The sequence below is a fragment of the Phalangium opilio genome, unplaced genomic scaffold, assembly GCF_054372755.1.
Source record: "Phalangium opilio isolate 3A_F unplaced genomic scaffold, DU_Popi_V2 ptg000024l_1, whole genome shotgun sequence".
Taxonomy (NCBI): domain Eukaryota; kingdom Metazoa; phylum Arthropoda; class Arachnida; order Opiliones; family Phalangiidae; genus Phalangium; species Phalangium opilio.
The window spans coordinates 4,888,642-4,915,646 of NW_028324155.1; the positions used below are offsets into that span (position 1 = coordinate 4,888,642).

At 37.9% G+C, this 27,005-nt stretch overlaps 2 protein-coding genes and 12 non-coding genes across 18 annotated transcripts in view; 1 reads left to right on the top strand and 13 right to left on the bottom strand.

Annotated features, from left to right (window-relative positions):
• The window catches only part of LOC149692327 (band 4.1-like protein 4), a 30,319-nt gene extending 5,453 nt beyond the window's left edge, over window positions 1-24,866 (bottom strand). For 2 of the 5 annotated variants that reach the window (XM_089868045.1, XM_089868044.1), the window contains exons 1-4: window positions 24,039-24,858; window positions 9,347-9,451; window positions 8,952-8,994; window positions 5,922-6,000 (exon numbers count right to left, since the gene is read on the bottom strand). In XM_089868045.1, the coding sequence (XP_089724171.1) occupies window positions 5,922-6,000; window positions 8,952-8,994; window positions 9,347-9,451; window positions 24,039-24,128 (317 nt within the window). In that variant the 5' untranslated portion in view covers window positions 24,129-24,858. Of the gene's footprint in view, window positions 1-5,921; window positions 6,001-8,951; window positions 8,995-9,346; window positions 9,452-24,038 lie in introns of all 5 variants that reach the window. The other 3 variants (XM_089868048.1, XM_089868047.1, XM_089868046.1) reach the window with 2 other exon arrangements.
• On the bottom strand, window positions 10,223-10,295 carry TRNAK-UUU (transfer RNA lysine (anticodon UUU)). Its single transcript has one exon. It is a non-coding gene; the product is annotated as a tRNA-Lys (tRNA).
• TRNAK-UUU (transfer RNA lysine (anticodon UUU)) lies at window positions 10,446-10,518 on the bottom strand. Its single transcript has one exon. It is a non-coding gene; the product is annotated as a tRNA-Lys (tRNA).
• On the bottom strand, window positions 10,669-10,741 carry TRNAK-UUU (transfer RNA lysine (anticodon UUU)). Its single transcript has one exon. It is a non-coding gene; the product is annotated as a tRNA-Lys (tRNA).
• Window positions 10,899-10,971, bottom strand: TRNAK-UUU (transfer RNA lysine (anticodon UUU)). The gene has a single exon. It is a non-coding gene; the product is annotated as a tRNA-Lys (tRNA).
• Window positions 11,121-11,193, bottom strand: TRNAK-UUU (transfer RNA lysine (anticodon UUU)). Its single transcript has one exon. It is a non-coding gene; the product is annotated as a tRNA-Lys (tRNA).
• Window positions 11,341-11,413, bottom strand: TRNAK-UUU (transfer RNA lysine (anticodon UUU)). Its single transcript has one exon. It is a non-coding gene; the product is annotated as a tRNA-Lys (tRNA).
• On the bottom strand, window positions 11,571-11,643 carry TRNAK-UUU (transfer RNA lysine (anticodon UUU)). The gene has a single exon. It is a non-coding gene; the product is annotated as a tRNA-Lys (tRNA).
• On the bottom strand, window positions 11,793-11,865 carry TRNAK-UUU (transfer RNA lysine (anticodon UUU)). The gene has a single exon. It is a non-coding gene; the product is annotated as a tRNA-Lys (tRNA).
• On the bottom strand, window positions 12,013-12,085 carry TRNAK-UUU (transfer RNA lysine (anticodon UUU)). Its single transcript has one exon. It is a non-coding gene; the product is annotated as a tRNA-Lys (tRNA).
• TRNAK-UUU (transfer RNA lysine (anticodon UUU)) lies at window positions 13,906-13,978 on the bottom strand. The gene has a single exon. It is a non-coding gene; the product is annotated as a tRNA-Lys (tRNA).
• On the bottom strand, window positions 14,137-14,209 carry TRNAK-UUU (transfer RNA lysine (anticodon UUU)). Its single transcript has one exon. It is a non-coding gene; the product is annotated as a tRNA-Lys (tRNA).
• TRNAK-UUU (transfer RNA lysine (anticodon UUU)) lies at window positions 14,411-14,483 on the bottom strand. Its single transcript has one exon. It is a non-coding gene; the product is annotated as a tRNA-Lys (tRNA).
• Window positions 24,867-25,321: 455 nt separating the features above from the next.
• Window positions 25,322-26,393, top strand: RpS15 (ribosomal protein S15). The gene is made up of 4 exons (XM_089868053.1): window positions 25,322-25,464; window positions 25,688-25,776; window positions 25,929-26,163; window positions 26,232-26,393. The coding sequence occupies exons 1-4, from the start codon at window positions 25,453-25,455 to the stop codon at window positions 26,343-26,345; spliced, it is 450 nt and encodes a 149-aa protein (XP_089724179.1). The 5' UTR covers window positions 25,322-25,452; the 3' UTR covers window positions 26,346-26,393.
• The last annotated feature ends 612 nt before the right edge of the window (window positions 26,394-27,005 follow it).

The following is a 27,005-nucleotide window of genomic DNA, read 5'->3' on the forward strand; positions in this document are numbered from 1 at the left end:
TCGTGAGATAATTTTCACGGCCATACTGGTGGTTTGGATGCCGGATAAGAAAAGCTAAAATCCACCAATATGGCTTCCAGAACCATGGTTAGTAAGACTTCTTAGAGTTTGACGTGCTACTTAGCCAACTGAAAGCTCTATAGACCAATTTTATAAGAAGATAAGCTTGCGGATGACAACTGGTTATCCAAATTGGTTCAAGATTAAATTGTGACATAAAATGTCAGCCCCGACACTTCTTTTTTACCCTGGTTCCGTTTGTTTTAAATTGATGCGTATATTCATTGAAATTAAACGCCGCCATGGTTTCTTATAGGTTAATTTTGAAATATCGTAATACATCCCCTTAGGCAATTTTTACAGACGCAAAACGTGATTTTAATATAAAAATATTCCCTCCTTTAAGGAATACAGAAAAAAAAGAAAAAAATCTTGGCTAGGTTAAAAAAAGCCGTCTTGGGTCTTGTAAATTTTCTCAACATTGTCAAAACTGTTTGAAAACCCTGAGAGTTGATTTGATTTATAGTTGGCGCCGCCGAAAGATTGGAATGAATACCAAGCAAGAACGATTTAGTTTTAAAACCAAACGAATACTGTTGGATCGAGGCTCTGCAGTGTTTACGGAATAGCATAGCGCTAACAACCTTTGAATATAGTTTAAGTTCGAAGTTCTACCGTATATTAGTCTATTGCGCTATGTTATTTATGAAAGAACTTTTTTTATATTTTTCATTTATTTCCTCTTAGTTATGTTTGGTTTTGTTTATAAGGGCGAGATCGTAAACTCTTGCCAACTTTTAACTTTTTTAGTCCAAAGACTGGTGGCTTTGTTAGTTTCAAAACAACAAGTTCGTCTCAAATCGAGAGTACACTCTAAACATTAAACTTTTTCAAGTAGCCCGCCTCAACTTTCATTGCAATGTAAATTATAATAACAGGAGCGAATGCTTATACACTGTAATGGCAGTTAATATCATTTCCGCATACTCCTTAATAGCTTCAAAGTCTTACGTATGCCATTCTGGGAAAAGAGGTGGCATATGGTTTAAAAAAAACTCTTTAAACGTCTGTATGCATGCGAGTTTCCACGAAAAACGTCGGGGACATCGAAATGAGCGAGCTGGTTTTTGTTTGAAGGTATAATTAGTGGCGCAAAAGGCTAACGGACCCCTGAAAAATTAACGTTTTTTCATAAAAATCCATACCATTGAAACCCGTCTTGAATACTTTGGGTACGTTACGTTTGACTATGTCACGTACACGATACGCTAGTGGTTGGATAAGTATGATGGTGTCCTGTTTATGTATAAGACTTGTGTGGGCGGCGCATTCAGGGGCGAAACGCGTCAAGACTAACCCCTAGCTTGCTCGGAGCCACCTGGAGACACTCACCTACTTCTTAAGCAATTGCATATATACTACTTATCAATGTTACTTGTCACTGTAACCGAAATAAGAGGGTACCCTTTTAAAGTCCTTCACGCAAATACCAGACTGAAAATTGGTTCTATTTACCTCATCGGAAGCGTGTAAAGCGTTGCGTGACCAAATTATAATGGAGGTTTTTTTCTTTTCTTATTCTTTCTCTTTCTTTCATTTTAAACAAGAAGTCTTTAAGAATTGCGGAATCCCCACACTGACCTTAAAGTTCATACAGTTAAGAGTAGTGGCACTCCATAGAGCGTATAATACAGTCAAAGGCATGGAGGTGCCATTATTCTAAATACCGCACGACCGCGATTCTACACTAAATCACTTATTTTAAATACCCCGCAAGACGTACTGTACTTAATAATGGTTTGAATTTCAACCACGAAAAACGTTCCTCGATTTGACAAGTCGGTTAGGTAACTTTCAAAGATAGACGATTGTTATTCAATCTCCCGTTTATTATCTTCCTTCCCCCTGCATTGGATAGGATTTAGCGCGGTTTAAGTATTAGGTGGGAAATGGGTCAATCAGGGTTTATTTGACCCCAAGAGGATGTATTTTTTTTATCACTGATAATAAGAACTTCGTGATTCGAAACTTCACTTTATAAGCTTATCTTTCCTATATTGGGGGTGTTGTTGATCAATCTTCCACGAGAAGAAAAAACGCTTAGAACACGTGTGATATAAATACGGAAATTATTCAAGGAATAATATGGGCAACGTAAAAGGGAAATCGACTTGTTTTTTCTATGGCGTATATTTAGCTTTGTATCTATTTCGAAAAATTGAATTTATATCCCTAAATCGCGTATTTAACCCTATCTAATTTAGTCGTTAAACGCTTCAGGGGTCAAAACTTTCTTCCCTAGGACGTGACTTTGCGATTATACACGATTTTGAAAACGAAGTTTCCGATTAAGTTTAACTATAATTTTGACCAAGAACCCATAAAACAACCGAGAACGTTCAGAGACTGTGTGATCTTAGGTTTTTCCCATATACTATTCCTTCACGTTTCAAGTATGAGCTCTTGGAAAGCTTAAATGACTGATACAACACGTTCTCACATCGTTCATGGGTTCTTGCTTTAAAATATAAATTATGGGAAATTACAAGATGTATGTGTGTATGTACATGAAAGCGCCAAGATAATTTTATGTTAGGGCTGTCTCTCTGGTGATTATAGATAGAGGCTCCCTAGGCCTTGGTAATGTTGAAGAAGGGGTCGCCGGAACCACCCACCATATAGAAACATCATCGATTATGTCTGACAGCCCTCAATCTCAAACTAATACAACATGGATTAATCAAAAATACACAAAATTTAAATTATTTTAAAGACGCGCTGGTATTGGCTTCGTGTTGACCCATTAACCCCCGTCATTTACGAACTTAATATTAAATTTGACTAGTAGTAAATATAGGCCCTGCGTTGCCGAAACAGTATACATAGTTTTAAGTCTAGGAGGATTGATGTCAGTTAGATATAAAATATATTATAGAGTGAAATTTCCATATTTTATCCTTTAATCATGTTATTATTTTCAAATTTTAATATTGCTCAATGGTAGTTAGCTTCTGCGGAGGATTGTATGGGTTTCGTTTGTTTTGAAGTCAGTACCTCTCTGTTCCACGCACGTAGAATTTTGTTACGCAAGCCTATGCTGTCTGAATGACCAACTTTTGTTCTTCAAACTTTGTACCCCTGGGGTATTCAAAATTCAAACTGTCTTCCCTTCAGGCTACCTTGTACCTACCACAGGTCTGTCTTTCTTTGTAACAACCGCCCAGCCCATCGGAGTATACACAGAAAAGTGTTTGGTTTTATAAAGTGGACACGGGCTCCTAACTTTCTTTTGTTTGCAAAAATTATAACGGCGTTTCATTAAAAAAAGCATGTAAGTCTACACTCTACCTCCAATTAATGGTCCTTTCCTTACATTACACTTAACGCGAACCATACCTTGGCAACCCCCAGCAAAACGTCGATCCTTACAAAGAACTTAACCTATCATCGTAGAATTGTTTCAGACAATTGAAGTACAGGTTTTTTTCCAACGGCATTAAATTTCCGCTTGGTCTCGGGTTATAAAAGAAAATTTTTAATGGAAAGCGAAGATCACGCTATTTAGCAACTAGGAGAAAGGCTTTTTTCATTCTTTTGTGGGTCGATTCCTGGGAAAACTGGCAACCAAACGACCCTTAATTCGACCTTCGAGAAACGGGCCCGTAGTTTTTGATTTCACTAGCTCAGATTTAACTAGGTTTACAACGCCTTTTGAAGCCATTTTAAAGGGAGTATCACCTATTGCGAATAAAATAAGGTCTTAAAACAACTGCATTCGTATCTAGCAGACTGGTTTAAGATATACTTGAGATTCCCTCGGAGCCAGGAACCTCAAAAAGAGTGTATTCGTAATTGTAGGTTATTTTCCGTCGTGATTTGCTAATATCATTCTGCCATGGCAGAAACAAGTCCTTTTTTCAAAAACATATTATCGTCGTGTTTCTTAAATTAAGATTAAAACTGGATACGTCATGCTTATGCCTCGAACTAACTGTCTTTATGGTTGATCCCTTTGTGATATGAATTTAAAAATTTTAATTGCGTTGATTTTGGTGTCGTAGCCTTGGGGTTTAGTGAACATTCTTTATATTTTTGTTTGAATTCGTGTATTCACTAAGGCGTGTGATCCCTTAAATGCCTGGGGTCACAATCTTTTGAAATTTTACTTTTAATGCGTTTTGGGAACAAAACTTCAAATGAAAATTATTTTAATAATTTTAGTATTCAAATGAGATGGTCATTATTCCGTTTTTAAAAGTGGGAGCGGAGCGGATGGCTAAAGGCCTTGGAAAATTTTGGAAATAAGCAAAAAAAAAGAGTTAAATTTATTCTACCGTGCATGGAATATGTAAAACATATTCACTTTTTCTCATCTGAAAGTTTTGCCTTTTGATTCGAAAGATTTCCGCTTTCACCATTTATTTATTTATTTATTTTATTTTTGGAAAATATTTAAATAATTATATTATTCCTTTGTGAATATATGTTAGGGGTTAGCAGACGCTTTTATATCCATTCGTTTTAAATTTCCCCCGCTAATACTAAACTATTACTTCCTGTAATAGTTTCTGATAAGTCTGGATGGCATAAATTAAGGGGGATGTTCGTTCTTTGGGAAGTCGATTTTGAGTCGAAAATGTAACGTCTATCTCCATTTTTGCCGCCCGGACCACTATTTTCGAGTTAAGATTGATTGGAGTATTTTATGGATGACCCCTTAAATTTAATTAAGAAATTGAAGGACAATGATTTCTAATTTAATTAAGGGGTCATCCCTAAAACACCCATCAAATCATAACTCGAAAACAGTATCCCTTGTGGCAATCAAAATGGAGATAGAAATTACATTTTCCGACTCAAAATCGATTTCCCAAAGAAAAAACATCCCCCTTAATTTATGCATGCAGACTTATATCAGAAACAGCCCTGTATAACAAACAACCTCCATTTTTGACACTCGAATTAACCCAAATTCATAATTTTAAGCCGTCACCGGTCGGAGGGTTTCAACCTAATTTGAATATTTTATGATCGTATCCATTTTCTTTTGCCTCCTAAGCTAATCGACTGTATCACGGTTTAATTGTTCTTTACACTTAAGTTATTTAGCATAATGATAATCGCCTACGTACTGTAATATTTTAGCGTGGGCTGACACTAATTACGGGCAAAATTTCAAAAAGATAACTTTACTAGATCGCATCTATGAATATAAAGAAAATATAAATTCCCACTTTTAAAATTTATAAAAAATTAAAATAAAATCTTTTCACGAAACCTTCGAAAATCGTGATCGAATTCATATCGATATTTCATATCATATATTTTTTTCTTTTTATATAAAAGATATTAAGGGTGATTTTAAAAAGATTAAAACTGCAATTATAATAACGGATGAAACGTGTTTAATATTTATTTAAATGTTAATAATTAGAAAGAAACGCGATAAGAGAAAGTTGCCAGTTTTTTTTAAATCGAAATTAAAGTTCTATTGTTTTTAATAAATTATTAACCCCGATTTCAATTTGAACCAGTTTTTTAAAAACGCCAAAGAAAAAAATAATAAACGGAAATTAACTCTCTTAATTATCTAATTAAACTCAAGGTGCCTCGAAGACTGAAAGTTTGTCTTGTATTTAATTAAGTTTAAAAAATACCATAATTAAATTTATTAACATCAATAGATGTTCTAATTTAATTGATAATTTGAAAAACCTGTTTATAGTTTGTATATTCAAATTCTTAATGGGTTTAGTTGTTATTGTTGTTTAAATATAGTTTTAATTTGTTGATTCTAGTATAGCTAATTATTTTGAATAGTAATTAGGGAATGTTTTCGAGGTTTTTGAACGCGCGGTGAAATGTTTATTTTTTTAGTAATTAACAAATAAACGAAAATTAATATTAATGAGTTTAATTACCTGGTAATTTCCTCGAGTAATTTACAAGGGTCCGAGGCGTAGAATTTAACACCAAAGTACAAGGAAAAGACAGTTGTGTCTGAAATAGAAAAATATTAGATTAGTTATACATCCTTTTGTTCTAGGATTTAAAAATTATGAAATTTTTAATATAATACATCCTATAAATTAGAATATTGTTTATCAAATGAACTATACGGGAAACGCCGGAAACCTTTGAAATTACTTAAGAAAGGACATCTTTCAGGTCGTAGTCCTTTACCCTTGGGCAAAACAACTTTCCATAATCTACATATAATAGTATTAAGCTAGAATTTCCAGAAAGATGTTACATTTCCATAAAAGGAATGCTAAACTTCGGAATTCCTATAGATGGATGGAAACGGTCTATGAACTAATAAAACTAGCTGTCAAAAATAGACTACGTCAAAGAGCGGCGGTGTTGTGAAAACCCAAGTCTTTCTTTCTTTATTTATTTTCATTTAATTGTAATATAATTAGGAGTTTGCTGTTGCAAAGTATCTTACATTTCTTTCTCTTTCGAAGTGATATTTTGATTAATTATATTTATTACAAACTAGATTAGAGGATTATTATTACGGTTTAAATCGTCTTTTTTTTTATTATGTATGATCCCTCCTTCCCGCAGGGGTTACGATCAAAATCGCCTCGATCCTAATCTCATTTTAATATCCTGAAATTTATATCTATTATCATCAGCCTACGGTAAAACATTAAGAAAGTTTTGCTAACATAACACATACGTGGTTTTTAACCGTAAACAAGTTGAAATACTTTGAAAAAGGTTCGAAAACTTTAGAAAAAAAGGTTGGAAAACTTTGGAGAAAAAGGTTTGAAAACTTTAGAGGAAAAGGTTCGAAAAACTTTAAAGAAAAAGGTTCGAAAAACTTTAAAGAAAAAGGTTCAGAAACTTTAGAGAAAAAGGTTCAGAAACTTTAGAGAAAAAGGTTCAGAAACTTTAGAGAAAAAGGTTCAGAAACTTTAGAGAAAAAGGTTCAGAAACTTTAGAAAAAGGTTCTAAATTGCGACATACACGTATGTTTGTGAAAAAATAATGACTTAAGAGGGAATTTTCGTTTTCTTTTTTCTTAGTACTCAAAAATTGACCCGCAAGGTCGTATATTTGATTTTAATTATGGAGTATGATGAATTTCTCCTTTAATATTTTCTCTCCACGTCCGCTTGACACAGTAGCGTTTAAAATCAGTTATTAGACTCCCACCCTATAGATGTAGCAAAGATTTTTCCTCTATAATTTCAACGTATATATATATATATATATACCCATCCCTGGCATGCATGCACCGACCTTCGAAAGGTCCCTTGACTAAAAAAGGGATCGTACTGTAATATATAATATATAATATCACGTTTTTAATTTAGTAAACAAGAAAACGCGTAGGTGTTCGTGTCAAAAAAGTTAAATATTGTAATGGGTGTCTGTGGGATTCAGGTCCGAGTCCGTTGACCCGGTCCCCTTTTTATTCAACAATACTGATCCCTCCGTGGTCTTAAAATAAAATACCACATTAAGAGAAAATTTTTATATTTTGAGCAATAATCAGTACAGATAATGGCTTCATCTTTTAGCGCAATAACAGAGCTATTTTTTGAAATGATGAGGCCGTCCATTTTCTCAACCACCCTTCAAAGTTAACGTATTTTGTTGGGAAATTGTAGTAAAATCGAAACCTTCGCCAAAATTCACGCAAATTCTTGCAAATTTAAATTTGATAACGATTTATATTGTATTTTAGAAGATAATCATTGAATGTTTTTGAATAAATTCAAACTCAACTCCTAAATATTAAGGAAGTCGGTGAAAAGTCGATTTTGACTTTAAACTCAGTAACGTGATCCGCGTAAATTTATATGGCCCTAGAGCGAATCTCAAAGGGGAGTCCCATTGAAAAAAAGTTTTTAAAATCTGATGGATTTGATTTGATAGCCTATTGATTGAACCAAACTGATATTATTATGAATCGATACAGCTGGAAAAACCTCCCTTGGAAATATAGTTTTTTTTAAATCGTTTTGGGAACATAAGTTATTCCGCCCTGATCTACCCACGTACGATTTCTTTTCAAGTCCCATTTTAAATTTATTCTTGGATAGAGATTGCGCCAAATATTCCACTGCTTAAATATTTTTTCCCTAAAATTTTTAAAGAACGCGTTATGTAGGTACTTAACTTAAACGCCTAATATTCCATATTTTACTATAGATATAGATAAATTTAGTTACCCCAAACTGGGCCAGAAAATAAAATAACGCCAAAATTTGTTTAAAATTCTGTTTATAGGAAAACAAATTCGACAGACTCAATCGTGTCTCTATGTCTAAACCAACTCCAACTATATTTTGCAAAATTTTCAAATGTTTAGGTTTAGTTTCCATGACAACGTACCAACCCCAAGCAAATTTTATTTTGTATAATTCGAATCGAGTTTTAAAGATTTCGTAATTTGTTTTTGAATGTCCATGAAGGTTCACAATCAAATCTAATTATTTCAGAAAAGACCATGACATCCTAAATAATTTTACACCCCCAACTTTAAACTGAGAGGGCCATTTTAAATGAATTAAATTAATGTGTGGTCACGCACAGAGTGATCATATATGTAATTACAAGAGTAAAAAGCGTTTAAGGTCAACCATTATGGTGTAAGAAAGACCATTATAAATATATCAACGAGCGGCACACCTTATACTTAATGAAGCTATATCAAAATGAAATGAATAGTAAATTTATTTTAAATTCTTTGGTAAAGGTTGTTTTCGCAATTTTTTCTTTAGGTTATAAGTCCTGGTATTAAGTATTAATATTAAGTTGTTTTTTTTTTTTAAATAAATTTAATATTTTTTAAAGGGTGGAGAAATAATATTTTATATTCGGAAAGGAAAAAACCCTTAATTTTAAGACAGATGATAGATACGTTTTTTTTTATTTTTTTGGTTTTTAATTTAAAAAATAAAATTGAATTGGAAAACTATATTATATATACTAACCTTTTAGTTGCCTGACAACTTTCTTATGAGGATCCAGCCAATGCTGAAATAAATAAAATAAATAAAATAAATAATAGTTAATCATTTTTATATTTTGGAATAAATTCCGAATTAAATTACCCCTATAACATTTTAAATTAGATTAGATAGGATAGGAATCTTTAGTTTCAAGCTAAGCTAAGTTTACTCTAATACAAAAGCTACAGCGTAGGGTTTTGTCACTTTTCAGAGCCGTATGGACAGGATAAAGAAAATAAAGTTTTGTTTGACTATGAAAATTATAATCGGTGTATTTTTTTAGGATGTTGTTTAATTATACTGGTTTTATTTTAAACGTAAACCCTTTTAAGTTAAATGTAATAGAAGTTACTATATTTTGTCTCTTATATACTTACAGTTTGTCCGGCTGTGTCGATGAACCTCAATCCAAAATAAGGAGTTTCTAGAAGATTTAAATGACGAAAAACGACGTCAAGGAGGTCCTGTCCCGTCGATGTCGACTGTAATCAAAAAGAAAAAGTAACGCTGTAAGTAATTAGCGCCATTTTTAATTGCAGTTCAACAATCGTGATTAAGCGAGACTGCGAGAGAGAAATCGTAAATTGAGGAATGTATTTCTAATAGTCAATGGTTACGAGTTATTACGCTTTGGTAAAAACCCTCATTAACTGTCAATAATCGAGATAAGAATTGGACTTGACTATATCTCGTGATGGGGATGTAGTTGAATAGTTTCGAATGATTTTTCCTTTGGTACAATCTTAGATTGAATTTTGATTTTACTACCATCTATTTCACGCTCAGTTTGCAACATTATATAAGACAGGACCCGGCTCGAGTAACAGTTGGGAAAATGGCTCAGTGTAGGGTCTTTCTCGATACAAATTCGAAATGAAAAATAACTAAATTGCGTAATAGCAAACAGTTTTCACGACTTATCCATTATGATTCGGTTTAGATTTTAGAAATGCGGTGTTAAAATAACTTCACGCTTCCAGATTGATCAAGCGAATATGTTTAAAAAGCTGGGGAAAAAATCATATTTTTATCTTTTTTTTCCTTATTTGAAACTCGTGCGTGCTTTGGAAGCCACTAACATTAAGATCGGCCATTTTGAAAAGAGAGAAAAAGAAAAACCATTTTACATTTTATAGTTCGGAGATAGTATCCGGCCGTCAAATGTTAACTTTGAAAAAATCGCCCTTACGAAGGTTAAGCTTTAGTCAAGTTTGGTATCGGGTGTTTTAAGTTTCATAAAAAATATTTTAGTCCGCCCGAACAGGGACTCGAACCCTGGACCGTTAGGTTAAAAGCCTAACGCTCTACCGACTGAGCTATCCGGGCTTATTTATGGCTGTCGAGGCTTGAAAACCGGTCGACATTAAGCCTTTTTTATGATAAGGCATGTTATCTCTTATCTATGACGTCTGTGGAGAATGGAGATGGGATTCACACAGAGTTGCATAACCAAATACCTTCAAAAAATAATTTTTCCGCCCGAACAGGGACTCGAACCCTGGACCGTTAGGTTAAAAGCCTAACGCTCTACCGACTGAGCTATCCGGGCTTATTTATGGCTGTCGAGGCTTGAAAACCGGTCGACATTAAGCCTTTTTTATGATAAGGCATGTTATCTCTTATCTATGACGTCTGTGGAGAATGGAGATGGGATTCACACAGAGTTGCATAACCAAATACCTTCAAAAAATAATTTTTCCGCCCGAACAGGGACTCGAACCCTGGACCGTTAGGTTAAAAGCCTAACGCTCTACCGACTGAGCTATCCGGGCTTATTTATCGCTATCGAGGCTTGAAAAATGGGTCGGAATAAGCCTTTTATGATAAAGCATGTTTATCTCTTATCTATGAAGTCTGTGGAAATAAAGATACGATTCATGGATTCACCAAGAAGTGCATAACCATACAACTTCAAAAAATAATTTAGTCCGCCCGAACAGGGACTCGAACCCTGGACCGTTAGGTTAAAAGCCTAACGCTCTACCGACTGAGCTATCCGGGCTTACTTATGGCAACCGAGGCTTAAAAAATGGGTCGAAATAAGCCTTTTATGATAAAGCATGTTTATCTCTTATCTATAAAGTCTGTGGAGAAAAGAGATACGATTCACACAGAAGTGCAGAGCCATATAACCTCAAAAATTAATTTGTCCGCCCGAACAGGGACTCGAACCCTGGACCGTTAGGTTAAAAGCCTAACGCTCTACCGACTGAGCTATCCGGGCTTATTTATAGCCATCGAGGCTTGAAAATCGGTCGAAATAAGCCTTTTATGATAAAGCATGTTATCTCTTATCTATGACGTCTGTGGAGAATGGAGATAGAATTCACGCAGAGTTGCATAACCAAATACCTTCAAAAAATAATTTTTCCGCCCGAACAGGGACTCGAACCCTGGACCGTTAGGTTAAAAGCCTAACGCTCTACCGACTGAGCTATCCGGGCTTATTTATCGCTATCGAGGCTTGAAAAATGGGTCGGAATAAGCCTTTTATGATAAAGCATGTTTATCTCTTATCTATGAAGTCTGTGGAAATAAAGATACGATTCATGGATTCACCAAGAAGTGCATAACCATACAACTTCAAAAAATAATTTAGTCCGCCCGAACAGGGACTCGAACCCTGGACCGTTAGGTTAAAAGCCTAACGCTCTACCGACTGAGCTATCCGGGCTTACTTATGGCCACCGAGGCTTAAAAAATGGGTCGAAATAAGCCTTTTATGATAAAGCATGTTTATCTCTTATCTATAAAGTCTGTGGAGAAAAGAGATACGATTCACACAGAAGTGCAGAGCCATATAACCTCAAAAATTAATTTGTCCGCCCGAACAGGGACTCGAACCCTGGACCGTTAGGTTAAAAGCCTAACGCTCTACCGACTGAGCTATCCGGGCTTATTTATAGCCATCGAGGCTTGAAAATCGGTCGAAATAAGCCTTTTATGATAAAGCATGTTATCTCTTATCTATGACGTCTGTGGAGAATGGAGATAGAATTCACGCAGAGTTGTATAACCAAATGCCTTCAAAAATAAATTTTTCCGCCCGAACAGGGACTCGAACCCTGGACCGTTAGGTTAAAAGCCTAACGCTCTACCGACTGAGCTATCCGGGCTCATATAGGGTTTCAACGACTTGGAAACTCGATGAAATGAGCCTTTCATTATAAGTCACGTTATCTTCAATAGGTGGACTCGGTGGAGATAAGGTTCACGCAAATAGCATGACCAAAGGTCCTATACCGAAACATTCCCGGACCAGTCTTTCGTTCAATGACAAAGCACCTTGTCATTTCATTTCGAGTTGGCAGCCGTTCTTAATACAAACATTCCACGTCCGTATCCCCCCTTTCGTGTTATCACAAATTGGAACTGAATCAAATTAGTTATGGAAGTCATTAATATCCGCGCAGTAATTATATTATGTAAACACGATAACCAAATAGCCTGGGGGTGTTTCGAATTATGGAATTCCCGGTATTTTAATGCTACTTGAATACCCGTGTCAAACAATATAGTCTTTGAGTTACTTGACGTGCCTTAAAATACCCTTTAATATGATTATTGCGGTTAGAAATCTTTGCGTTTCATCTTTCTCTCATTGTGGTTTTACAGAGGTAGTTGCGCCACTCTTTTAAACCTAGCAAAGTTGAACTTAAAACTCAGTTCAACCAGTAGTTCAACGTATACATTGCAGTTTCGATTGCAAGAAGGTATGCAGCAATACAGAAATATTTAAATAAGCAATTAATTAATAATTCAGTCTAGATAATCGCAGTTAGGTCTTTCCTATTCAGAAATATGATACCGTTTGAATTGAATGAACGCACTCAATGCACCAACGAAATTCTTGCCCTTTGCAAACAGCCATTGTAAATGACACGTGACTTAACCGAAAAACCCTGGGTCACTGGCACCGCGGTAAAGGTTTTATTACACCATATACGCAAAAACCTCATGATTTGAAAGCTCGATTCTAAAACGTAACGTCTAACCAACTAGCTAGCTATCTGAAAAGAAGAAGAGACCAGAAGATAGAGCCGGGCCAAAAACCGGACTGAGTAAATCTTTTTACATTTCTGATACAGCATGGGCTATGGGGAGATACCTTTAAAAATATATCTATATATTTTTTTTGATCCAAAGAAATCTCATTCCCCCTTCACCCTCCCTAACTTAAAAATCTTCAAGACATAAAAAGTGAAATTGGTTTGAGGGAACTTCGTTTTTGTAAGGGGAAAAGAAAGAACTTCTTCACCAGTTGAAAAATACCAATTGAATTTCTCTCTTTCTCTTGAAGTCTGTCTTAAAAGGGACAATATTTCAGCTTCTTTTTCTTTGAATTATACAATTTATGATATTTCTTTTACTGTTGTTATAATATGAAGAAGAAGGGAAAAAAAGGGAAGCGTCTGAATTTATCTCCTCAATCTAATCAAAAGTATTTTATGCCATCACACCAGGATGAGAGGAGGCGCGAGCCAATGAACTCTGGGCGATGTTAAAAATTAAACAATGGAGAGAAAAAAATCTATCTCTCCCTTCCTTTCGTTGGGTTTGTGAGTTTCGGAAAGAGAACTTTCGGAAGAAATGAAAATAAAAAGAAAAATTTCCTTCGTTTAAAGGATGTACGGATCACTTCTTGGAACAATGGTTATTTTTCTCTCTCTCTCTCAGTTTCCCCTCCTCATTTCGTCGCTAAGAGACTGTTAAACGTTATGAATAACAATTAAAACTGTGTACACACTCTAAAACGTTTTTCAGTACGAGTACCATTATAAAAGGATCTTGGAAATTGTTTTATCGTGGACAGTTATAATGAGATGGTTATGGAATTATCACCCTGTTTACTCGAATTAAAAATAATTGCTTTAGGTGTGAACACCAACAGATGCTAAAGTTTAGTAATTTTTTTTTTTCCTAAAAATATTTAGTCCGCCCGAACAGGGACTCGAACCCTGGACCGTTAGGTTAAAAGCCTAACGCTCTACCGACTGAGCTATCCGGGCTTGTTTATAGCTATCGAGGCTTGAAAAATGGGTCGAAATTAAGCCTTTTTTATGATAAGGCATGTTTATCTCTTATCTATGACGCCTGTGGAGAATGGAGATGGGATTCACGCAGAAGTGCATAACCATATATATACCTTCAAAAAAATATTTCAGTCCGCCCGAACAGGGACTCGAACCCTGGACCGTTAGGTTAAAAGCCTAACGCTCTACCGACTGAGCTATCCAGGCTGATTTGTTTCAGTTATGACTTGGAATGTGTCGAAATCAAGCCTTTTATGATAAGGCATGTTGATCTGCTATCTATTGAAGCTCCAAACTCTCTACACTATATATATAGTTTTCGTCACCCAGTCTTTACTTGTAACCTCCTTTTCATTCTCAGTACAAATGTTACATAACCATCCATATACCTTTAAAAAATATTTCTTCCGCCCGAACAGGGACTCGAACCCTGGACCGTTAGGTTAAAAGCCTAACGCTCTACCGACTGAGCTATCCGGGCTTATTTATCGCTATCGAGGCTTTGAAAAACGGTCCATATAAAGCATTTTATGATAAGCCATGTTTATCTCTTATCTATGGAGATAAGGTCCTCAGAGTTCTCACCAATATCTTTACGCGAAACTTACTCGGTTTTTCGAGAGAGACGTTACAAAAGATGGCTCAGTCATTGACATAAAAAATATTTCTAAACTTCAACTAAACTGATGTAAGAAACGATGTAATTAAGCTTAATATAACTCGTCCTGAAACTGAAAGCAGTCAATTTTCGACGCGAATTCATGTTAGGTTGTCTAGGCAGGCAGAATCAGCCCTGGGATATTTTTCTTCACCTCAATTTTGTTCCACGGGCAATTTCTTGTAGAATTATCTTTTCGATTTTGTCTGCCATGAGGCTCCTTCCTTCCCATCCAGACATTTGAGTAAATTACATAGTGATGATCATGGGACCATGCCAAGAGGGGGAAATGAAAAAACAAGTTGTTCACAGAAAAAGATTATTTATTCGGTAATCACCTTTCTCCTCTTAAAAAAAAGTATATATCCGATAAAAAGATTTCTTTCATTTGAATGAGAAAAATAAAAGATTTACAAAAATCGCAGTCAAGGTTACTTTTATCAATTTTGACTGTGTGATGGCCGCGGGGATTTTTTCCAACTAAAAAACCCTTGAAGGGGAAGGGTCTTTCGGTTAACTCTTAACTCTCTTTGGTCACGAGATCAATTTTGAGTTCCTTTTTAAACATAGATAAGTGACTTCAATTTCGGAATAAGAAAGATTGTCTGTCCTTGACGCGAGTCCCACGCTATAGCACCATTTTGTCCGAGACCACAAAAAAAAAAAAAAAAAAACGCCAAAAACGAAACGAATTTCCTGAGGAACCACTTTTGATTCGGGCACTCTATAGGTAAGCTTTCATTCGGTTAATGTTAAATACCCCGCGGCTTTAATCACGAAAACTAAGAGATGAAATCTATCAATCTAAGTGGGATGCAAACATTCATTTTGAAAAGTTCATTCAGAGACTTTAGTATATTTTAAGAGATAAGAAATCAAAGAAAGGCTACTTAATCATGAGATTAGGTACTCTTTCTTTGACCTCTCTGAATAACCTCGCGAATCTTTTTGACGACCTATTTTGTGTTTATTTAAAGAGTTTGCGAATGGTGCGCTGCAAAGTTCTAAGCGGTTTCTTTGTAATACCACTTTCTGATTATTCTCTTCGAGATAACTTTGACAAAACACTCTTAAAATAGATTTATCCAAGCATTTCACATTAAACTGTTACTCGTTAACTATATAATTTCTATAACGGGGCTAAAAGTTCAATCAGTTTTATTATAAATAAGTTTAATTTGCGTATCAATGCCTCTAAAACTAGAGGGCCACGAATAATGGAATTGTCCCAACGCATAACGGTCCACGAACTACGTCCTCAACTCTTTATTGATTAAATTGGTTCTTAATTACTATTTTTCACCCTCGAATAGATATGGCCCGGTAATTTTTAATTAGACCAACGTGATTACTCCTTGGTATATAGCTAGCTAACTCGGGGAAGCGAATGATTGAACTTGACCATTATCACAAAAGTTAGGTAAGGATTTGTTCGCTCTATCAGAGCGTATCGGCTTCGAGTCACTTCGGTTTTGATAAAGTCATGTCAATTGACGGTGATTTTGATGCTCGCTGAGCACCTAGTATAGTTTTTTTGTTTTGTTTTCTAGGGGTTAAGAAATTCCGAACGACCTAATCCGGCTATACCTCTCTCTTAGTAACTTTAATCAAAAGGCGATCATTGTTTCAGTGACACTCTATTCCCATCTTGTTTTCACTCTGATATCGTTCTAAATGATCAGCGAACCGTAGACTTTAATTGACAGTGACGATGGATGAAGGTGGGTTGTATAATGTTTTGTGACAGTCTATACATTATACACTTGTCATATGGGGGTAAAGGTGGGATCGGATGTGGTTTAGGAAGGGAAGGCTTAGCTTGACGTTATAGCGTCTTCTGTTGCTTCGATTTAATTGCGTTTCAGTGTTGCCAGCCAGTAATTTGTGAGAGCATCTCAGGTTTCGAACAGCTAAGAATGATCACTGATTCGAACAGAATTCACTCTCAAATGACTGACAACATTTGTCTGCACACTATAACAAAAGCCCAAGGTTTTACATCATTGAAGTAAGGATGTTTTGCTGGGCGTTCCAGATTAATGCAACTATATCTACTGTTGTGTTCCCGAATAATGTAATTAACTGCCGGTTGATACACTTAATGTTTATTCGATACAACTGATTAAAATCTAATTACAAATTAAGGTAAAACTGTTATCGTTCGCGTCGGCTCTCCGAATCCCCCTTATCGCCTTTCGTCTACAGTATTTATAGTTGGTTGATACATTGGTTTTTAATTTTACACGTAATTTTAATTACGGTAAAATTTAAGAAACGGCACCAAAACCCCTGTCCCTGTCCCTGTCCCTGTCCCTGTCCCTGTCCCTGTCCCGGACGCGTCCGCGAAACCGGTTTCGAAACGAACGCTTACGATGGGAGAGAGAGAGGGAAAACGAAAGCGTGCGGGGAGAGAGATCGCTAGCGTACGCGATGGCGATACGAAGAGAGATGGAACCCAGATCGGAGGGAAACGAAGCTCCGCTGCCTGCCTGGTATATTAGTGAGAGTGGGAAGAGGGAGAGGGGGCATCCCGCTCGGAGAGGAGAGAGAGAGGAAAGAATGGTAGTTTAAATCTCGCGGGCTTTTTTAATTTTACACGGAATTTTAATTCCGGTAAAATTTAAGAAACGGCACCAAAACCCCTGTCGCTGTCCCTTTGTGCGCGTGATACATCAGAGATTATGCTGGATGGTTAGGTTAGGTTTCGTAAAATAGAGGGGACGCTTTACGGTCATAGTGATTTCTGGTTTAGGGGATCCAGGATTTTGTTTAAATACATTATTTGATTCGTATGGTTTTTAAAAATTATACTTTAGTGGGGTGCACAATTTAGTTTCATTAATATTATTTGAAATGTGACGTTATTAGCAATTAAAGGGATACACGATTGTGTTTCAGAAATGTTTTTAGTTGTACGATTTATTGGAAATCAACTATACGGGGGGTCACGTGAGCCGTGTAAAATTACTATTAAGGCCCAGCCCTTGGGCCATCTTGTTTACTATATACATTCTAGTTTTTTCCTACTCTATACAGTGATAGTTTTTTATGTGGAGTAGACGTAACAAATACCCTTTTTTTTTTTTTTTTTTTTTTACATAGCGTGATAAGTAACTGTCAATTAGTTTTAGGTAGGTTGGTACCGCGCTGGGGTTTTCTTTGTCCGGTGGGCTTTCGTTTTGGCGATAGAGGTAGTGGTGGTGTCCAAAGATTCGGGAACGACTCTCAAACTTTGTCGGATGGATGATTCATCTATGACGTGTCTACTGGATTCGGTGGACGATTCTGCTATGACGTCCAATCCGGGTTCGGTGGATGGTACGGTTCTGGCTTGCGGTATACTTGATGTCATCTCTCTAGATGGTGACTGAGTTGACTGGAAGGGTCTAATGGGTTGACTGGCTTGTGAGCGATTGTCCGGTGGTTGTGGCATTTGATGTTCTCTTTCGGTGAAAGAAAATAGTCCCGTGTGTCCGTAACTGATGTCTGTGTCAGCAGAAGGGTTGTTTGACGTCGCTTCAAGATGACATCCGACTCGTGGACGGATCTGATTTCTGTGTCGTCTCACTTCGCCGTGCATGGTGGTGACGGAATACATCATATTGCCCATGACGTTGACGATGTTACCCGGAATCCATTTATCGCCGGATCCGAAATGGCGTACGTAGACCGAGTCGTTCACGGAATATTTGGGTAGAACCGTGTTCGGCACATGCGTGGAATTTCTCGGGTGGCATATATCGAGATGCGTCGTCACGTTCCGGCCCAGCATCATTTCCGCGGGCGAACGTCCGTTTGACGTTGGTGTCCGTCTATGGTTGAAGAGAATAGTAGCAATTCTCTTCTCCAGAGGTCCGGCCGTATGCATGTTGAGACCGCTTTTGAGGATGCTTTCTGCATCTGATGCGTGAGAGATCTTCTTGAGACTGTCTTTTATGGTCCTGACACCTCGTTCTGCGGTTCCGTTGGACGCCGGATGGTAAGGTGCGGATCGCAAATGCGTAATCCCGTTCTGATGAATAAATGAGGCAAATTCAGCACTTGTAAAACATGTGCCGTTGTCCGTGACGAGTGTGTTCATTATTCCAAAACGGGCAATTAACTCGCGAATAAAGGTGATGACAGCGTGAGATGTTTGAGATGACGTGATCGCAACTTCGAACCATTTACTATAGGTGTCGACGACAATTAGGAGATAGCGTCCGTCAATCGGACCAGCGAAGTCCGCGTGCACGCGTTCCCAAGGCTTCCTTGATGGCGGCCACGGATGATAGTGAGTTGCGGGCATGCTGGCGTGACGCTGACAAGAAGCGCAGGATTTCGAGAGATCTTCTATATCTTTGTTAATTTGGGGCCACCAGAACCGGGATCTCGCAACTGTCTTCATGGCCACAATACCCTGATGGGAACTGTGTAGTTCTTGAAGGAACTTCTTTCGCATCGCCTGGGGAATGACAACTCTATTTCCCATTAGGATGATATCTCCGAAGGTTGAGAGATCGTTCTTGCGTTTCCGGAAAGGTTCCAGTTCTGACGAAGCTTTGGATCTCGGCCATCCGAGAGTCATGTAGCCTCGCAGGGTAACAAGCGTGTGATCAGCAACTGTGGATTCGGCCAGTTCTTCAGCCGTGACCGGGCCGTTGATCGTGGTATCTCTGAGGGCGAAAACGTATTCCACTGGTGCTGGAGTGTCTGTGATATTTCCAATGGGCAGAGGTGACCGACTTAGGGCATCAGCATTTGCATTGGCTGAACCTTTCCGGAATCGTATTTCATACGAATATGCTGCCATGATCAATGACCATCTTTGAATCCTTGCTGCCGCCATAGGAGGTACTGGTTTATTGGCAGCGAAGAGCGTGATGAGAGGCTGGTGGTCCGTGTATATGATAAATCTTTTTCCGTAGATGTAGTCCTTGAATTTCTTTACTGCGTATATCACGGCTAACCCCTCTCTGTCTAGCTGAGAATAGTTTCTTTCGGCCGCTGTCAGACTCCGCGATGCAAAAGCGATAGGCCTCTCAACGCCGTTGATGACGTGCGAAATGACGGCCCCGATTCCTGTTGGAGAGGCATCGGATGCTATGGTAATTTCTTTTTCTACGTCATAATGGACCAACACGCCGGAAGATCTGATGGCTTCCTTTGCTTCGTGGAATGCTGTGGCTTCCCTGTCACTCCAGGTCCATGGTGCATCTTTCTTTAGTAGAGCATATAGCGGAGCCAGTCGTGTGGCGTTCTTCGGTATGAATCGTGCGTAGTAATTTAGTAGTCCGAGAAATGACCTCAATGTTTCCACGTTACGCGGAGTAGGCGCGTCCATTATGGCGGTCATCTTCTGATTTTGTGGGTGAATACCGTATTCGTCGAGAGTGTGTCCGAGGAATTCAATTTCAGTCTTGAGGAATTGACATTTCTCTTTCTTCAGTTTGAGGCCAAAGTCCCTTAGTTTTTGAAGGACTTGGTCCAGGACTCTCAGGTGTTCTTGTTTGTCACGCCCGCCTATGAGCGTGTCATCTTGGAACGGCGTGACTTGATGGATGTCATTGAATATGGTCTCCATGATGCGTTGGAAGATGGCCGACGCCGAGGCTACGCCAAATGGGAGGCGGTTGAAGCGGAATAATCCCAGTGTGGTGTTTATCACTGCGTATTTTCTGGATTCCTCGTCTAACTGTATCTGATTATACGCTTCCTTCAGATCTAGCTTGGAAAAGAATCGGCAACCGGCCAGCGTAGCGAATATCTCTTCGGCCCTTGGGAGCGGGTACGTGTCAATATTCAACATCGGGTTGAGAGTAGATTTGAAGTCCGCGCAGATTCTTATCCCGCCGTTTGGTTTTTGAACGGTTACAATCGGAGATGCATATGCTGAGTAGTCTATCTTCTCGATGATTCCTTCTGCTTCCATCCGACGAAGTTCTTTTTCGACGGCGTCTTTGCGAGCGTATGGGATTGTGCGTGCTTTACAAAACTTCGGCTTCGCTTCTGGTTTTATGTGCAGATGGGCTTCGATATTCTTGACTTTCCCCAGCCCAGGTGTGAAGAGCTCGGAATGTTTCTTGAGTATCCTCTCTATGTTTGGCTCGTCCTGGATTGCGTGAATTGGCATTCTGCGAGGTGATCGGACGGATGGAAGTATGTTTAGCTTCGAAAAGAGCCATTTTCGGCCACAGAGATTCGGTCCATTCGTATCCACAATCAGCATCGGGAGCGTCTCCTCTTCCACGCCATACTTGACTCGGACGTCTGTTATTCCAACAACTTTCACTTCGTTCCCCGTGTAAGACTCCAGTTTTCGGGAAAACTGTGTGACTTGATTGGTAGGAACAAGTCGCTGAAACTCTGTCTGAGTTATCATGGTGTGTCCCGAGCCATTATCGACTTGAAACGTGACGTCCGTCCCATTAACGCCCAGGATTATGGTGTCGGGTGGTGGTACTTCCTCTCTGTTTCCGATCCTGTTTTGTACGACGTTGACAGTCCATGATGATTTTTGCTGGTCTGTTCCATGATCCCGGGATTTGGCCTCTCTAATGTGTGCCACTTGACCTGAATTTCCCGGTCGCTCCCGGATCTGGCAAACGTCTACGTCATACTCGGAGAAATGGTGAATCTGGACTGACTCATCATGGTTTCCCGTCTGAACGAAGTTAACTTGATGCGATTGCCTTGGATTGTCCCTTGTTACCGGTTTATCCGGTGGACGTAAACACGCCCGGGCCAGGTGTCCGATCCGATCACATTTCGAGCATTTTGCATAGGCGTAAGGACAGTTCCGGGTGTAGTGGTCAGGACTTGCACATCTTATACACTTGCTGAGATCAGGAGTTGGTCCGGTGTCCCACCGCTTCTTGTTATCGGTCTTCTTTGCTGACCGTCGATTTCCTTTTTGATCTTTTTGAGAATGCCAATCCTTCGTTGGTCGTGCCCCTTTCTTGGTATGGATGGCGTTAATCTGGGATGCCTTAGCCGTGTCCTCGGATCTAATTTCGCCAATGCTCCGTTTTGAGTTCTCCATTGCCAATAATAGTGTGGTAGCGCGTGCCAGTGTGATTGTCTTCTTCTCTTCTTCTTCAGCAATGAGACGTTGTTGCATTGGATCGTTTCCGATCCCAAAAATGATTTGGTCAACAATCATTTCGTCCCTTTTGTCAAATTTGCAGTGCTCTGTGAGGTTCTGGAGTTCGGCGATGTATGCCTCCACTGACTCGTCGACTTTACGGTGTCTTCGATGAAATCGTAGCCGGGCAATGCACCGCAAAGGGGTCGGATTAAAATGTTTATGTAAAACATCTACCAGCTCGTCGTAGGTCTTGTCCTGTACCTTCGCAGGCCGTATCCGGTCCCGTAAAAGCTTATACGTGTCGGGACTAAGTATCGTCTGGAGAACGGCTTTCCTTGTTCCGACGTCTTCTATATCGTTTGCAACGAAGTACGCGGTCAGGCGTTCAGCGTATTGTTCCCAGGATTCATTGTGACTGTCGAAGATATTTAAACGTCCGATTGCTGCCATCGCGGAACGGAGTTTTACGCGAGTGCGGGTTTTCTTGATTAACTAACTTCACACGGTAAGGTTGTACGCGTTCAAAGTCCTCAAGATCTCGCCTCCGTCGCCATTCTGTTGTGTTCCCGAATAATGTAATTAACTGCCGGTTGATACACTTAATGTTTATTCGATACAACTGATTAAAATCTAATTACAAATTAAGGTAAAACTGTTATCGTTCGCGTCGGCTCTCCGAATCCCCCTTATCGCCTTTCGTCTACAGTATTTATAGTTGGTTGATACATTGGTTTTTTACTATATACATTCTAGTTTTTTCCTACTCTATACAGTGATAGTTTTTTATGTGGAGTAGACGTAACATCTACAAAGACAAATCTCTATTTTTGTTTCATCCTTATCTCATTTAGTAATATTAAATAAGGGGAAAACCACGTTGGTAATTGATCATTATCACGGATATGAAAAAATAAATAAAAGAAAGATGAGATCACGCGTCGTGGACTAACTTGGTTTCACGCGTTTTCGTTATCGCCATGAAATTATTGGTTGCACGCGTCAGACCCGATTTTAACCAACCTTTCTTTTTTATTATTATTATTTTTCTTTTCGTAATAAGATTAAGAATATTAAGAAGACTCGACCACAGTTTTCATTTGGCATTTGGGGAAAAGTTGCGTAATTTAAGGCCTGGCCGATCACGATCTAGCAACCGTGCAATCAGAAGCTAGACGATACATGATTACAAAACGGAAAACGACTCCATCAACTAACTAGATCTTTTCTTTCTTATAAATTAATGCTAATTATTTAAATGCTACCAGAATTTAAAATTTTTGATGTTTAAATTTCTTAATTGAAAAACATATCAAGTAGGCCTAGTAATGAAAATCACGATGCGAAATTTCCTCGTGTCTAAATTCTTCCCTTTATTGGAAGTTTGGAACCTGTTGCTGCATGTAATCCCATTAACATTCAGCTAAGCCTATTTCCTCCGTCCGTCCCTACGTTATCCAACAATCACCTAATAAGAAATAGACCTAAGGAATGAACAAGTACCACTCTCCTACCTCCGGTGTATGCAAGGAGGCGTTTTTATATCGAAGAGACCCCAAGGTTGAGCACTTTTTTAAAAGAAAGAAAAAACATCTCTTTGCCTGGCTGAACCTGCGGGTTTTTAAAAAAGTCTTTGGCGTTCTTATGTGCATGCAGCTCCAGTCAGTGCAGTGCTCCCATACAACAGCCCTACCCACTAAGACCCGAACGCTGCTAAGAAGAAGTATTTTCTTATTTTTTCAAGAACCTGGCGCTTATTCCCATGCAGACTTTAGTTTAGAGACTTACATCTCTAGTTACCCGCGGGGCATCGGATATTACGGGGAGGGTTGTATATCAGGGGATGAGGATACTTTTAAGCTAAATTCCTTGACTTCTTTAAAATAATTTCAAAGAATTGAGTTGAATGGCGGTGATTTTCTTATAATGTTTTTCACGAATCTCAAAGAAAAAAATGGTAAACAAGTTTTAACCGTGACGTTATTAAAATTAAGTTAAATGATAATAAGTTAAGGTAAGGGGTACACAAGCTTATCTTTAATTCTATATTTAATTTATGCGTATTTGGGGATGTTACTTTTGACTTCAGGCGAGATTAAGTTGGCAAGAGAGGTACCTATCATCCGTTCTATACTAGTTTTCCATTGATATTTAATTTTATTATTTAATAAATTCATATCCGGCCCTCCCTTGTCAAACTAGCTCGACCGTCAAAATCCAGTTTTAATTTATTTCGTATAATATAATATTCCATTTTTATATTTGATAAAAATCTTCTTCAAAATTAAAGCAATTAAATCAAAATCAAATCTCACCTGGACCTCCTGTATCAATTCGGTGTCATCTAAAAGCACAATTTTGCAATGATGAGTTTTTCTCTTTTTTCCGAAACATTTCATGAGCATTTTTTTTAATCACGACGATCCGATAATAGAAGCTCTTGAAAACTGTTAATCCTCGAGTTGCGACGCGTTATAATCCTTTTAATTTGATTGTTTATTAGTTAATTAATTATTACCCGGATACGTATGTAAATATTTATTCGTTGACTGAAACTAAAACATCTTCATGAGTTATCTGTCACGCAGGTAGGGATAAAAAGTCGGCTGATTTCTCTCCGATTATATCTTTCTTTAATCCAAAATCAACATAGGTCTACCTAAAGCGATGCCCTCTCTCACACTGGCTCGGGGTAACTTCGGAGAAGCTAGACGAGACACGCTTTGACACCTGCTAAAAACTTTCTTAAAGGGATATAGGAAAGGAAAGAAAACCACACCCACTCCCGTTGAAGCCGAGTTTCGTTCTCCTTGCGCGGTTAAACTTCGAATTTTGTGTGTGGTGGTGGAATTCAGAGGGTTGGAAATACACCATCCATACACATGGCTAATATATTCCCCTTCAGGATCTTTTCTATATCGTTTCCCCTTCTGTCTTGTCAGTGAGGGTTATGAAACGGTCTATGAATGCTTGTTAGTGGTGTAGAGTCAAGTGATAGGCGTGGAGGATTTTAGATCGTTTCTTAGCAGGGGGACTGCTAAGGGAACCGGTTTATGTTTAATGTAACGATAAGCTCGGCATAATTAGGTTCTTTGTTTGAGGTTTTTTTGAAGAACATGTTTTTAATGTTCGCTTTTCGCGAACCTTCTCGCCATCTGCTTTAAAATCTCCCTAATTATTTATGTAAGGAATTTGGTGTTAAATGGTTCGATCTTAAGCCTGACTTTAGACAAAATATACGCCACAAACAATTGATTCGTCTGAAATTAGATTTGTTTTTAATCTTTTTTCATTGTTTATCTACAGTTAGTGTCGTAAACAATTTATATATTGTTTTCATAAAGTTTCTAAAAATAAATTTATAATATAATTCGCATTTCATCCTCCCTTTGAAATTGCTCAAACTGTAATTCAGTTACGTAAAAACATAACATATTGGTAGGCTTAATTGTTGATTTCGAGTATATATCTTTAATTTATTAATTACAAATGCTCATATATAATAATGAGCTTAAAGTCATGCGATTTTAAAATTAAGAAACGGAAATTATAAAATGGCGATGAAACTCATGTTTCATCTTCCCTTTGCTTTTTGCGATTTCCCGCTTTTATCAGCAACCGTGCTGCCATCTCTTATATGAGTACGAGACTACGAGTTTTACAGCCTCTCTTTCACTGTAGCGTTGTCCACATTTTTCTGCTGGTTGAGCTAACGCAATCCAAGCAATCATGGAAGACGCCGTAAGTTTAATCCTTAATAATCATAATTAATTCAACAATAATCGTCCCTTAAATACGTTAAATTATTTATTTCAAAGTATATTTTGTTATTAGTATAAGTATATTGTTTGTGAACATAACCGTACCCCCATGAGCGCTAAGCCTTGGTGGCTAATGCATTGACGTAGATTAGGAATAAGATACCTTAATATTACCTAATTAAAATCAAAATGTTTATTTCAAGGAGCAACAAGAGATCCTTAAGAAGAAAAGGACTTTCCGTAAATACACCTTCAGAGGTGTAGATTTGGACCAACTCTTGGACATGACCAAGTAAGTCTTTTCACACTGATTACTAAATTGAGTACCATGCCTATTGTATGGATTTACGATGTTCACACATACGTCACACTGTTGACTTTGTGAACAACATATTCAAATAAATAAATACCATACTAATTGTTGGGATAATTATTCATCATCAGCAACCAATTGATGGATCTTGTCCACTGCCGAGCGAGAAGGAGGTTTTCTCGTGGATTGAAACGCAAGCCAATGGCTTTGATCAAGAAGTTGAGGAAAGCTAAGAAAGAAGCTGGTCCATTGGAGAAACCGGAAGTAGTAAAAACTCATTTGAGAGACATGATCATCGTTCCAGAAATGGTTGGATCCATTGTTGGTGTTTATAATGGCAAAACATTCAACCAAGTTGAAGTTAAGGTAAATATCCGGAGAAAAGTTTCAAAGAGTACTTAATGATTAAACTGTAACCAATTTTTTTTCTCCAGCCTGAAATGATTGGACATTATTTGGGGGAATTCAGTATAACCTACAAACCAGTTAAGCACGGTCGACCTGGTATTGGAGCCACTCACTCTTCCAGGTTCATCCCATTGAAATAAATGATACTTTTTTTTTGTAAATTTCAATAAAGTGGTGTTGAGAGTCAATTTTATTTATTTATTTAATTAATTAATTAGTTGTAGAACATTATTAAAAATTGAAAAATAGGAATGGAACAATAGACTAATGGCACCCCATGTTATTTCCCCATAGAGCTTAATACAGTCGAAGGCAGAGGGCTGCCATTACCCTATTAGTTTAATAATGTCAAAGGTTTTTCCCTAAAATATTGGACATTGACATTATTATTCTAAATTTGTGTGAGTTAGGGAATTATTGCACCATATTCTATTCTTTCCAGAGTTGCAGGATATTTGAATTAGCAATGCTTTGCCTGTGGCCTTCTTTTTCTTGTGTGGTGGCAAAACTTATCCTGGTTTAAATAGAATTGAACCGTGTAGCCCGCGGCTAGCCTTCACTTTTCGTCAATTTAACTGTGTAATTTCGAACATTGAAAATCGTCAAATCCCTGCCTTTGTCTCTACTAAAGAGTTATTATGAGATATTATTCCGTAATAATTCCAAGCAAAAGAAATGCGTCAGTTTGCGGAAGCTTATTGGTTGGCAACTAGGAGTAGGGAACGGTGATTGGTCGAGCCTCCAATTAGAGAGACTCCCCCAGATGGCGAATGCGATCACCTTGCGAGTGACGTCACGAA

Bases quoted from the DNA above. Each gene is read 5' to 3' on its own strand.
- RpS15 (XM_089868053.1), top strand. The intron at 25,777-25,928 runs GTAAGTCTTTTC...ATTCATCATCAG, and splicing joins CAACTCTTGGACATGACCAA to CAACCAATTGATGGATCTTG. The intron at 26,164-26,231 runs GTAAATATCCGG...TTTTTTCTCCAG, and splicing joins TCAACCAAGTTGAAGTTAAG to CCTGAAATGATTGGACATTA.